Here is a 14,649-nt window from a genome sequence, read left to right as displayed (position 1 = left end):
GATTTGGAGGGAGGAGGTAATACCTTAATTTTCATTCTAGTTAGCTGCATATTTTCTTAGTGTATTTTGTAGTGCCAATTCGATCATATACTTAAATTTGACCTAAGGTTTTAGTCATGATTCCCACCAGTGCCCACCTCGGGAATAATTTTCCAAAGTAGGTCATGGGTTTAAGATTATTCTGTATTAAAATCAGCTGCCATCTAGTGCCAGACTATAAATGGTGGGTCGCTGACTAAAGCTGCCTTAGAATAAGGTTTCAATAGATATATTAGCGTATAACTCTGTTATCTGATAACTTACATAAACGTAATTGGCATCATTTCCAAGATGAAGAAATCTTCTTCCGAATTAGTCTTGCGTTGGCGGTACGTGCCTATATATATATCTATATTAAAAATTTTAGCAATTTTCAGACAAAAATATTGATTTTTTTAATCCGCTAAATTGGTTGGATTTTATGTTGTTTTGGAGATTGTTTTGTTTCCCCAAGCCTATTGTTGCATCATAAGATAATCGGGACCTTTGTTCGTGTCATTTTGTATTAATAACTAGACATCGGATTTTAGCATGTTTTTTATTTCTTATCCGATTGGACTCAAATTTTGGATCTAGGCGTTTTGGGGGTCAATTTTTAGATTTTTGGGGTCATATCAAAAACATGCAAAAAATATGCAAAAAATATGCAAAATATATGCAAAAAATATGCAAAATATATGCAAAAAATATGCAAAATATGCAAAAAATATGCTAAATATGCAAGTGTTTTTTTGACGAAAATCGTCAATTAAAATTGGAAAATCATCAAAAAAGAGTTCTAAATTAAGTTTTTTGCCATTTAACATAGTTTTTTGCAGATTATTATGTCATTGAGACCCTCCAGATATTCCACCGCAGCAATAAATCTGGACTAATAAGACTTAAATCAGTTTTCACAAGGTGAGAAAATGTCAAATAACCCAGTATTAATATTCCAACATAAGTTGCTTCCTATACAAATGTAGGTAATGGAAATTTTTCAAAAACTCAATTAAAAATGTCAAAATCAACGTGGCCAAATATGGCGATAGTTTCTACTCGGCCAAAACTGTCCAGCAGTAAAACAAAAGAGCTAGATAAAAGCGCAATTTTTTCTAGTTTTTGGAAAAAGGGTTAGTTTTTTAGCACAAAATGGGAAAAAGTACTAGAGTACCATTTACGATTCCAGGTTCTGGAATATAACTATAATTAGAAGTATACGTTTTGAATATCCACATATTAGATTTGAATATATTTTATAGTGTTTAGTCCTTTATTCAGTATATACAGACATAAATTGGCAATTTTTGTTCTTTGTGGTCAAAAAGCTTCTTTGGAAAAATGCTCTAACTGCCGCTGTAATATTGATGACATGGTTTTAGTTTAATGCACTAAAAATACATAATTTTATAATATCGATCTATATTGTACGCATACAACCGCTTAATGCAGAATTGTTCACTGCTCGGCGAAAAGTAATGCGTTATTGTTATACCCATCCACGTCCATCCACGACGAATAATAAGCAAAATAAAGAACACTCAGAAAAAGCACACAATAGTGTGGTAGTGGTAAAATAAGTCAAAACCCTTGGAGTTATCTTTAACATGGCAAATTTCTGCTAGAAAAGTATTTGGAATGCTAAAAAATATAGTTCATTCATTCCTGCTACATTAGAACAATTTTGATAAGAGTCGAAAAGTCATAACCCATTTGTATACACAATTAATTAACTTATACCTGCCCGTGCACTCGATAATTTGTATTACTTATTACAAATGCTTCTACTTTTGACAGTTGTTTAATGGAGAAGTTGCTGTAAAAATTGTTTCAGCAACATTTAGTAAAAATTATCGAGTACAAGGATATAACACCTTTTATAACACATTAGTCTTGTTGTATAGGATATAAATAAATATATTAAGAAAAATATTCGCCGCAATATTGTCATTAAAGTTGTCATAGGCATTATACACCTAAAAGGCAAAGATTTCAAGCAATCTTAATTTCCAAAAAAACAAATGAAATTTTACATCTGTCCCGTGTTTTGTTTACATCCTGATGTAAACTTTAAAAACCTCATATTTCTAGCTCTACTTCCACAATCTGATTGGCTTTCTCTGTAATTTGGGAAAATTGAGTCTTGTTGCATGGTAAATTGGTAAAAAGTAAGGAAAGGAGCAAATACGGCCAATGCCAATAAAAATATCCGGATTGTAGTGTAGAAAAATCTCACTATTTTTTACACGTAGATCACTTTTTACTTCTTTATTTCATTTAAAAGTTCGGTATTAGCAATTACAATTTAAAAAAATATTATTATATAACTACCACGAGTGATTTAATCATAGAAAATAATTTATTTTTCTTACTATTCGTTAATCCGGACAATTTGATAGTTCGGACACCGTCGAAACCTGTGGTGTAGGGATTATCGAGATTATATTGTATATATGGGAGCAATATCCAAATCTGAATCGATTCTCACCAAAACAAATAAGGATCGACCTAGGACCAAAAAATCTCCAATTTTTATGCGAATTGGTCTATACATGTGGCCGGTTCTTTGTTTTCAAACAGACATGGCCGGATGGATAAGTGTGAATCTATGCAGATCATCGAAAGGAACTGTGGGTCTATTTCATTTCCTTTTGCATGTTGCAAACTCATTCACTAAGACATAATACCCTTAGGGTATTAAAATATAGTTATCAGTGCAATCATGAATAAAAATTCCGTGCGGAATTTGTTCCCTTTCCCCAATTTCACAATTTTTTATTTCCATATTTATGCCCAAAAAGGGTATATTTTAGTCGATTCGACTAGAATACGCCATAATGAATCGAATCTAGTCGTTTTCACCTTTTAACAAATATTGATATTAAAAGAATTTCACATTTTAAAATTATTTTCCGTGCGTAAAATTCAGAGGGAAATATTAATGATTGCCCTGTATATGTTTTTATATGTTATATGTTTTTAGTAAAATATGAATGATTTTATGTAATATTCAATATTTTCTTAGTCTTAATTTCTAGCTTATTTGTTATTCTGTCAGACAATTTTGGCCAAACAGAAACTATCAACATATTTGGATACGTACATTTTCACATTTCTAATTGAGTTTTTGAACAAATTTGTATTAGAAAGCAACTTATGTTGTAATGAGAAGGCTTGGTTATAGGAAATTTTCTAAGTCTTTTAGTCCAGATTTATTGCTGTGGCAGAATAATAATTAATAACATAATAATCTGCTAAGAAATTGATGTTTAACGACAATAAACTTAATTTAGAACACTTTTTGATGAGTTTCCAACTTTAATTTGACGGTTTTCGTCAAAAAAATTACTTGCATATTTTGCATATTTTTGCATATTTTGCATATTTTTTGCATATTTTGCATATTTTTTGCATATTTTGTGCATATGCAAAATATGCAAATATGCAAAAAAATTAAAAATATGAGCCTGTCATTCCATTCAGTTTTCTTCAAAACGAATTTTGGTCCAATCAGAATTTTCGTATCTTTATTAATAAAAAATATGCAAAATCCGATGTCTATTAATAACATAAAAAATTCTTACCGTATACCCCCTCCAGAGGGGAAAGGGGGGAGAATGCCACGCTCGTGGTTTCTTAAAACACTCTTCGCAGCAGCACAAAGCTGTAACCGGCAAAATGGCTTGATTTTTACAATCTAAATATTTTTGGCCACTTTCTCCATGCAAGTGGATATACTGTGCAATGTCCCGAAAAACGTGACTATGTACGCCTTGTGCGAAAATGGAGTCTTTTACAATTTTCTTCCTTTTTATAAATTTTTGGAATGAAAACATTACATTTTGTTCTAATTTAAATTTATTCAAGAGTCAAACATCATGTGGTTTTGGAGCTATCTGGGTACAGCTGTCTACTTGAAGAACGCTCTGCTATGTAGTTCGCAATTTTCAATTTGTTTACCATCCTTTGCGCCTCCTGGAAATTCGGAGTTAATGTTTAATCTCTTGAACAACAAGAATTATGGCACACCTTTTTCTAGGAAATTTGGCAGTAGCTCTTTTGGAAGTTTGGATCGAATATTTCTGAAGAAATTGGAATCTTTGCTTTGTTAAGATTTTTGTCGCCTTTTGGCTCTTTATGGCGTTTTACACCGTTGGATCAAACAATGCCAGCTCATCAAGTTCAGGACTAAGATACCACAGATTATTAATCATGTTGTTATTTCCTTTTTCTGAAATTTGTGTGTCAATGTTTTCATATTTCAATACATTTTCAATGTGGTCTAGGTCTTGTTTTGATGCTAAACGTATCGTAGAGTCTGAAGAACCATTTGTCCCGAAAACAACCAAGCGTGAATTCAAGAAAATCGTAACTATAAAACAGTCATTGGTGCTGAACCCCTGTAAGGTGTACAGGAACATTACTAGTATCATTTTGGCAACAGTAGAAGCTATCGGAGAGGATCCTACAAATATAAGATCTCTATAAGCTTCATCCGTGAACAGCGTAGTATAAACCGTGAAAAATACACGCAACAACTTCAAGGAACGAGGCTATTTGCGTGCACTGGCATGGAAAACTATTACCAGATATTCTCAAAGCAGAGAAGAAAAAACCGGTTGCTGTTCTGGTATCACATGGAGGTAAAGAACAACTCCTAGGCTTTCCTGAAACTGACAGTAGCTCATGGGAGAAACAAGAACTAGCAGTGTACAGATGCCTAGAATAATGGGGTCTCAACAGCTCAAGCAGATATTAGGTCGAGAACTTCTGTACCACTGCACAAACTTGTTAGAAAAATTGTTGAGAGGGAAGCACCTTGCGTTTAAATCTTTCGAGACTGGTTTAATGCCCCTAGAATGTTTTTTCTATTTTATTTATTTATTTGGTATCCCACACGACAACAACTGAGTGTTATAAGTGAGAGTTTGGGTTATTGATTTTACTAAACGTATAATGAACAAGATAATGTTTATATACAGTAGAACTTCGATAATTCGTAATTCAAGGGACCAGCCAATTTTTACGAATGATCGAAGATTACGATTTATCGAGATTACGAATTAACGAGGTTAAAATAAAAAAATTCGAATTATCGAGGTTTTTTCATTTATTGAAAAACTTATATAAAAATTCAGAATAAAAACAAAAACTGTTATTCATACAGCTTAAATAAGTACACTTGATTTGAAAACTAAAATAAATGAAATTAAACATGAAAAAAGTCTGTGATATGAGGTTGTTTAAGGCTATTTTCTTGTATTTTATCTGCTGAGTTTTCTATATGTACTAAATAGTTAAATAATGATTCGTCATGACTTGATAAAAAAGAGCGTAGTTTTTGAATTGATGATTTTGCATCTTTATGTGTCACAACTTCTTCGTGATTGTCACCATCGCCGTCATCACTTTCTTCATTTTCCCCTGAAACTTGTTCCAAAATATCGTCATCTTCCAAATTTCCAATAACACCAACGTCATTATCCACGTTTACGTATTCTTCAAAGGTAACGACATTCTCGGAATTAAAAGGAATTCGCTGAAACTCGTTATTGATATTTACATTCGATTCATCACATAAATTGTAGATCAAATCCTTAACAAAACCGCAAGCTCGGAAGCAATTTTGAATACACGATTAGCTTATGTTTATCCAACGGTAAAAGCCGTTGACAGCGTTTACTGATTGTGTAATTTCGCAAGAATTATTGATGCTATCTATGTATTTGGTGCGTAAACTTTTGTAATAAAAAGATGTTAACAACAAAATTGTAAATTTTTATGAAATTTGAAAATGTTTTGAGGTGAAAAAATTACGAATTATCGAGGGGTCCAAAATGCGTGTAATTTTTACGAAATATCGCGATTTTTTCAAGGGCCCGGAGTTTGTTACGAATTATCGAAGATTACGAATTATCGAGGTACGAATTATCGAAGTTCTACTGTAGATATAATATAGGTTATATTGGGTAAACATTATCAATAGGTTGAAAAGAAATAGAGACAATAGATTGAGTTTAATACAAAAAAACCACTTGAAAATTGTGAGCGACATAGCAAGGAGTCGAGTTCATCACCAAGCTGTCATCAGTACCCAGATGGCTCCAAACCCACATTAGGTTAGGTTAGGTTCAGGATGCGCAGCTGCCATGTTGACAGCTACTCCACTCGGAGACCTTGAGGTCCATTGTGATCATCCAAACTATTAAAATTATGTGTGTTGTAGAGGTGGAAGATGTTGTATTGATGTGTGTTGTGTGGTTTGGGCTATTTGATTGTACCCTGCCAGCAATTGGAAGTTAGTTTCGCACTCACTCGCCTAAGAGGTCACTCCGGAGACACCCCAAGGAAGATCGTCGGTGAATTACACAAACAATTTCTATAGCCTTATTGTGATTACGTTTTATCGCGTATGCCGACACTTCGGAGTGACTTCTGAGTGACTTCCAAGGCGATTGTTTACATTTATTTAATGATTCAACACATTTGAACAAATATAGAACATTTTCTATCTGATGATTATATGAGACGGTGGTGCAGTGGTAAGCACACTCGCTTTGCACTCTGAAGGTCCGGGTTCCCTTCCCAAGTCAGGCAAAAAAACATCAAATTTTTAAAATGACAAAATTAATGTAGGCGGAAATTGCAAAGAATAATTTCTCTAAAAGAGAAGAGAAATAAAAAAAATAAATAAAAATAAAAAAATAAATAAAAATAAAAAAATAAAAATAAAAAATTCAAATAAAAAAATATTTTTTTAATTTCTAGAACTATCGCGGAAATGATCTTCTAGAAGTGTCGCTGGAGTGACTTCCAAGACGACACCCCGGCGTGGTTCATTTCTTCACAACGGAGGTCACTTCAGGGTGACTCTTGCGACTATCGCCGCGACTGTTTTCATCGCCCTGGGCGACACGCCTGAGTCACTTCCGCGATAGTTTTTGCTTGCAGGGTAGATGCTGGATATGGCTGTGTGTGTTGATGTTGGTTGAGTTGTAGGTGGTGATGATATGTAACTGATGTGAAGATAAAGGTGGTGTGGAGGAAAAGTGATGTCCCTGCAAGCAAAAACTATCGCGGAAGTGACTCAGGCGTGTCGCCCAGGGCGATGAAAACAGTCGCGGCGATAGTCGCGGAAGTCACCCTGATGTGCCCTCCGTTGTGAAGAAATGAACCACTCCGGCGTGCCGTCTTGGAAGTGACTCCAGAGTGACTTCTTGGAAGTGACTCCAGAGTGACTTCTTGGAAGTGACTCCAGAGTGACTTCTTGGAAGTGACTCCAGAGTGACTTCTTGGAAGTGACTCCAGAGTGACTTCTTGGAAGTGACTCCAGAGTGACTTCTTGGAAGTGACTCCAGAGTGACTTCTTGGAAGTGACTCCAGAGTGACTTCTTGGAAGTGGCTCCAGAGTGACTTCTTGGAAGTCGGTATTATTATAAATGAAACACTTTTTTTGTGAAAGGATAACTTATTTAATAGGAATTAGTTAATATTGAAATAGGAATACAAATACTTATTTTTGAAATGTTTGTACTATTCTTTGTAGAAATTAGACATACTCTGTTAATATAAAACAGAAACTAGGTAATTCTTCCAATGTAAAAAAGAACTAATAGTATTACATATATACTTGTTCATAGATCTATTATTTCCAGTCTTTATAAATACTTAAAAATTTAAAAAAAATATTATTCATATTATTTCATACGTAATTACATATAACTTAAATTTCAAAATTCAATTATTTGAATGTAAAAGATTATGCAAAAAGAGTATGTAATATATTTAGTAGATTTATGAACTATTTTTCATAGCTTTTAATTTACGCTTCTGCACTCTGTCGTTAGCATGTAAAATGTGTTGTTGGCAAACTTTATTTATGTCCTGCTGCGTTATATTTGGAAACTTTAAATGACAGGCATCTGTAACAAAATGTTTTTGTCAATTATAAGCTGACATAAATAACTAAAAATTGACTAACCACTTATTAAATTGTATACGTGGAACTCCTTAAAACTTGGTTTATTATTTGTTCCTCGCCAAGTTAATTCAATGGCCAGTTCATCAGTTATTACTGCTTTAATTGCCATTTTAAGAAAATTGGTGAAATCCTTTGCATTTATACGTTGTATAAATATTTTCTATACAAATATGAAAGTGGGGTGTATGAATGAATTACATTAACTAAACGTTTACATAACAACAGTGTGTTATAAAAAGCAAAATGTTGATAAAAAATTTTTTAATTCTAGTGTCGTTAAACAATAATTTAGGAAATAAATAGAGATATTTAAAATTTAATCTTGATTGGCTTCGATTTTACTTCATATTTTTTTACGTACACTTTATACAACAAATATACAGGGGACATTATGGCAGATCCTAATAGATTCTGAATATGTGATTTATAAAAAAAAGTAAAAAACTAAAACACATTTTGCTAATTACACCATCCAATATGTGATAAATATCATTACTATTTACTACATACCAGTTGCTCCTTTTTTTCATCCTCTATCAAAAGTTTTGAATCGAATGATTGTAAATCGGCCATAATGTTAAATGGCAATGAAGGCAATGCGTTTACATCCTTTTCGCGCGGAATATTACTTCTGTTTTGTCTAAATTCGTTTTTGAGGGTTATAACTTCTTCTGTTAGTGTTTTTAAAAGTGTCTTCGTTGATTCCTGATGTTGTTTCATCTCGTTTAAGAGTGTTTCCATACGAGTTATTTGATTCCTTAAGTCTAAGGAGTCATTTGAACGTGAAGATGCTTTTGGATGAAAAGGATTTTAGCGAATACCATTACTAATTTAAACTCTAGATGTATTTTTTCTGTCAATTGATGTAACTGTTTCCTTTACGAACAAAATTTCACCTCTCCAAAAAATCACTATTCTTTACGTGAACTTTCGTACTTACATACCCACCAAAAATGTGGGAGTCCCACTAGATGAATAATCCATTACAAAATAATGAAAACAATCTACCATCTGTATTACCAGTGGGCTACAAAATAATAGGTTATTAAAAAATGGAAGGAAAACTACTTAGTTTACTTACTACTTTGTAATGAGTTCAACGTCGGCAAATGAAGTTTTTGTTATAAAAATTTTTGGATATATTATTTAAATATCATTATAATTATTATTTACTTATTATTAAAAAAAAGCAATATATTCGTAAGGACGGAACAGTGTGTAGCTGTCTTAAATGTAGAACATAAGTTTTAAGCTTATTTTGTCAATTTTTCGTATCATACAAAAGTTCTTACAAGTACGAGTGATATCATCTTGTTAAAATAAGATAATTTCAAAGTAGTTACGACAATCAAAAGTAATATATAAACATATTTGGTAATGGAAGTTTTTGGTGGGTATGCTTAGTAATCTATTAAAAGTACGTGTTTATTTTAAGCGTATATTTGGTCTGGAACGGGTAATATTGAAACTTATTATATTAAAATTACAATTAAGTCAATTGACAGGAAATATTTATTTCAAATGTCAATGAAGATAAAAATGTACCTTGTGTGGACGTTGGGATTGTCCATTGATGATAAGTAGGTTGACTTTCGGTATTGGGAAAATATGTGAAAGGTTCTACATAAAGATATTTATTAGAAACTAATATTGGGAAAATACAAGAAAATGTACCTGTGTTTTGGTCCATTATTTTAATAAAGGAAATGCCGTATTTGACTGTGTGCTTTTTAAAATTGCTGCTTTGTTGGATATTTTTTCGATGTTAAAATATATCTCTTCCCCAATTATAATATTAGCTGTTTCGTATATTTTAAGCTTTGACGAATCAATGGGCTGCAAGAATAATGGACACAAGTTTTCAATTACATTGCCTTTAAAGCGTGGCATGTTGTCATTTTTTAAAATTTTTGTTATTTCGACAAGCTTTTTATCCAGATAGCAAAAGTTATTTTTGTCGTCGATATTAAAATATAGATTATCTATTTTTACAGACGAATAACATTCACATTCGTGACATGTTTGTCGGCTTCCAAATGTTGGATTTTTTGATTTCAATGTTGTTGAAGAAGCCAAACTTTTTTCCACCTGTCTCTTATAAATTTGAGCACAAACATTATTACTCTTCTTTACTTCTTTTTTTATTTTTTGTAAATGGTTTTCAAAGCGAAATGCACTGACGCTTTCTAAACTTCCATATTCCTTGGCGTCAGCACCAATGTGAATAAGGTTGTGGAAATTATATGACAAAAGTGATTTATCATATAAAGCCGAAATTCTATTCACAAATGAAACCAGCAGATGCTGTGCGAAATCTTTATCTGCATGGTTGGTTCGTTCGTCAAGAAGAATTCTTGTTGCTACAGAGAGATTCATAAAATGTGTATATCTTTCTTCGCTTACAATTCCCTTTAGTACACATGGCCCGCTATATAAAAGAAATTGTCGGAATTCCGTGGCTTTCCATCTCTCTAAGTCGTCGATCGACCGAGGCTTTCTTGCAAAGTCTGAGGGTACACAAGTTTTAAGCACGAGTAGTTTTTCAGATATTTTGGCAATATTCCACGAAGGCAGGGAATAATTTTCCCCCTTAACCCGGGCCCAACACTTTAATAATGTTTTCACAACCCCTAGACATATTAAATGCATATAGTCGAGTGGGACCTGTTTTATCATATCCATGTCTATATTTTCTATGATACTATTTTCTTGTCTGACGTGATGCTCAGATTGATCTCTTCTTCTGAAGGAGTCATTGGTTCGAATATCTGAATCAATGCTGGGAAATACCACTCTATTCTTATGCATCTCCCCTTTCGCAGTACATCGTGTGCAGGAAAAATAGCCGGAATGTCCTTTTATGCCAAGTACAAAGGCTCTAGCTGGAGCATCCATTATTATTGTCCTTAATTTCACTTTAAAAACTCTATTTTTAAAATGAAGGCCGTTATTTATTAAATCTGTAAATTCCTCAACGAATTCAGACAGGTATTCGTTCGAGTTTTCTGGTTTTGAGTACCCTTCATATACGCCGATTAAAAACACTTCAGGATAAGTTGGGACATTGCCCAAAATTGGCCAAACTTGTTTCGTCGAACTCTTGCATAAAGGCAAGCCGTCAATATTAATATCTATCTCGATCAAATTGGAAGCATAGGTGGAATTGGCTATCAAAAAATCAGTAAGGCAATCCTTAAAACCGTAATGCGAATAGAACCCATTTCCCATGCTGCGAACGATTACGTCATTTGGAGTTTTTTTTAAGGTTCTGCAGTCTTTGGGGACATTTATACCATTTTCGCGCAAAATTCCCAGAAGCTCATTTAAGGCGTTGTTGCTTATATAATTTCTTATCGACCATTGACACAGTTTTTGGGAAAAGGTTTCATTTTCAAAGCTTATTTCATATCCATTTTCATAATCCACGTCATATTCAATTTCGTTTTCCGTTGTGCTATCGTTTGTATCCATTAAAGGTTCAGCGAAGCTGACGTCAGAATTTTCAATAACTGGCCTTGGTTCTGCAATGTTTGTACGGTTGTTTTTGACTGGCGTGGGAAGGTTGAATTCGGTCGAGCATTTAAACAATTTTGACAGTAATTTAGAGGCCTCTCGCCTACTTCTCAGCTCGATAGCTTTTTTTGTTGAAGAACTCATATCTATGCGTGAGCAATAGCAGTGTTTTAAATATACGACCTGTTTTGAGAATAATTACGATTTAAATTTAGACGATTTCGGAATTGATGACGAAGATTTATCGGATTTGTATGTTCCCTAATAATGTTCTATATAACTAGAGCCCTTATAGAAATTCTAAACATATGACAAGATATGAATCAAGGTCCAAAATCATAGGCATCTTTAAAAAGTATGTATTTATTGTTTTGATTATATATCTAGATCGAAGGCTTGTCAAAAACAAAAAATTTTTCCCAGATAAAATGTGTGTCTATGTACTCGATATTTTGTAATAATTATTAAAAATGTCTCTTCCAGAATCTGCAAAAATCTACAAATATCTACAAATTTTAGTTACGATAAAAATTAGTAGATTCTTGCAGTTCTTGAATAGACCAAAAATGTTACTGAATTTTGTTTTTACTCAAACTTTTGACAACAGTATAATTAATAAATTGGTAAGCATTACTGAAGTATTTGTTCCATAACATTTAGCAAGTACAGGGACAAACCTAATGAGTTAGAAATAAATTATACACTCCATGCCTGATAAAATTATCATACAAATAGTTTTGGGGATCTTCTATTAAAAGAAGGCTTCTGAAATGTCGTCTATCTCTAAAGTCCGATCGAACAAGTTTTACCTATAGATAACCTGTAGATAGTATTTCAATTATAGAATACATACAACCTGCATTAGACCAATTGATGTATGTAAACGATCTGATATAAGCAAATTAAAAAAATAAGTTTGGACGTTCTAATGTGGAAAAGTTTAATTTTTTACTTTTTTTATTTTTGCCTTATTACTTATAGTGTTTGTCAAATGACTATATAACTACCTATGTACAGTGCTGCTCCAACATCATTTAAGGCACATTTTAAAGATTAAAATATGTTTAATTTCGTAATTTACTTTTTCTTGATTCAATACTTTAACATTTAAAAATTATTATTGAGTTTGTCAGTTACAAACATGTGTGTAATAACCGAGGAACACTCGTTTTAATCTGCACTAAATCTTTGCAACTCCATTGTTAAAATATCTAGTACTCCATTGTAGAAATTTTTCTTAATAAAAAGGGGTAATGAGCTGTACATTTCATGTCATCTATGTTTAATTTTGACAGAAAAGTATACCAAAAAGAAGGAACATCTATTTTTTAGAAAAATTAATATAAAAAATTTCAAACATTTATTTTCTACAATTTTAAAAAAACTTAACAATTATCCTTAGAGCTGAGAATTATCAAGAATATGTTTATTTTGTTGACTGAAGCATTGTTTTGTATACTTTTGTAAAATAAGTGCAATACTTATGCAATTATTATGCAATTAATTACCTTTTTCTAAAAAGGGGTCAATAAACAATCAACTTAGTAAAATGTGTATATGCATTTAAATCCATAAATATCTTAGAAATGCATAAAATGTGAAATAGTCGTTCTAGTTGCAAATTTTTCAAGCAGCACTGTATTATTAACCGATACGATCATATTCTAAGAGAACAGAATATTGCAAAAAGAATTAAGAGAACATAATATAGAAAAGAAAATTAATTTTTGATACCAGAGCAAAAAGAATGAGAGCAAGTTTTAATGTTTTATTAAAAAAAAAACTTTTTTATTACTGCACAAGAGGTATGACAAGGAAGACTGTAGTTTCACATCTACGATCATAGATCTTCATCACTTCCCTAGTTTAAGAGTAACCCAAAAATAATTTCATTCGGAATAAATTAATAAAATAAAAAAAACAATGAGACTAAACTTTTCTATGTATTTTGAAAACGAATATATTATACATACTATTTATTATTAAGTTTCACGAGCTAGTATGTATCACTTTGTAAATAATAAAAAAGAAAATGTTCAAAATTTCGACCCGTGGGTATAGAATTAGAGTTAATACAGTTCAATGCACTTATGAAATAAGAAAGAAAGATAAATGAATAAAAATATAGAAAGAGATAAAGCGTAGAACACTTACTAAGGTAAATACATGGCGAAACAAAAACAACAAAATTTCTCTTGTTGTACACTTGAAACGTCAACATTTGTTATGTTTTTGTATGACAATTGAATTTACAACAACTTATTTTGACATTTCAAGTTCGATCAGCTGGGCTGATGAATCTAACTTGTTATTTATGCCACGAGATAAAACAAGTATTGAACCGTAAATAAGACTGAAATTAGCAACAGTTTTGATTTTGTAAAGAAATTTTGGTCAGCTTCGACCCATTAATATATGTTTAGGATTATCACTTTTCTATTCACTAATGTAACTGACTAGTTATATGACATATTTGTCCCATTGGTATTATAATTTTTACAGGCAAGGATTGAATGAATAAATTTGATTCTACATTTTCATATTAATTTTATATTCAAATAAAAACATGAACACTTACCTTAGTTTGAACCAATTTTGTCAATTTTAAACTCACTTTCCTTCTTTTTTCTATTGTTAATTGTTAATCACGTTTTTATCAACAAATATTGATTTTATTTGCATTTTAGCTAATACTCTATAAACATAAAAGAAATACACATTTAACAACAGAATATTTATGTTTTCACTTTTTTATTTTATAACTATAACACTTCATTAAACATTTCACAACATTTTTTTAGTAATAACTTCATTTGAAATTTTACACTTCCACTTTTTCTGTACCTACCGATCACTTTAAAATTTGCACATCAACTGAGATACCTAAGACTATTTTCTCTTTGAATAGTTAAAAAAACAATAACCGTTTCAAACAACTCCTCGAGAGAAACAATGTAAATTGTTCTTGTAAAGTTATTGTAGCATAATCTCAGTTTTGTTGTTTTTACATTTTAAGAACAACAGGTTTTTAAAGTGGAAGGCAATAATTGTTTTGTTATTGTAGCTATGCGAACTATCGCCAATTATCGCTCAAGAAGTGTCGCCGGAGTGACGCCCTAGGCGAGGGAGTGAGAAAC

The 14,649-nt window shown here is 32.0% G+C and overlaps 2 protein-coding genes across 2 annotated transcripts; both read right to left on the bottom strand.

Moving 5' to 3' along the window:
• Positions 1–7,812: 7,812 nt before the first annotated feature.
• LOC141403111 (uncharacterized) lies at positions 7,813–9,799 on the bottom strand. The gene is made up of 5 exons (XM_073985275.1): positions 9,674–9,799; positions 9,545–9,619; positions 8,510–8,790; positions 8,000–8,159; positions 7,813–7,940 (listed from the first exon to the last, which is right to left on the bottom strand). The coding sequence occupies exons 1-5, from the start codon at positions 9,687–9,689 to the stop codon at positions 7,813–7,815; spliced, it is 660 nt and encodes a 219-aa protein (XP_073841376.1). The 5' UTR covers positions 9,690–9,799.
• A 28-nt stretch (positions 9,800–9,827) lies between these two features.
• LOC141403110 (uncharacterized) lies at positions 9,828–14,382 on the bottom strand. Its single transcript, XM_073985274.1, has 2 exons — positions 10,009–14,382; positions 9,828–9,835 (listed from the first exon to the last, which is right to left on the bottom strand). The coding sequence occupies exons 1-2, from the start codon at positions 11,654–11,656 to the stop codon at positions 9,828–9,830; spliced, it is 1,656 nt and encodes a 551-aa protein (XP_073841375.1). The 5' UTR covers positions 11,657–14,382.
• Between the last annotated feature and the right edge of the window lie 267 nt (positions 14,383–14,649).

Source organism: Musca autumnalis, unplaced genomic scaffold (genome assembly GCF_047663935.1).
Source record: "Musca autumnalis isolate F117 unplaced genomic scaffold, ASM4766393v1 scaffold_4, whole genome shotgun sequence".
In the NCBI taxonomy this organism is placed as follows: domain Eukaryota; kingdom Metazoa; phylum Arthropoda; class Insecta; order Diptera; family Muscidae; genus Musca; species Musca autumnalis.
The sequence above is the reverse complement of the archived record's forward strand: the minus strand, read 5'-3'. Positions and strand labels throughout refer to the sequence as shown.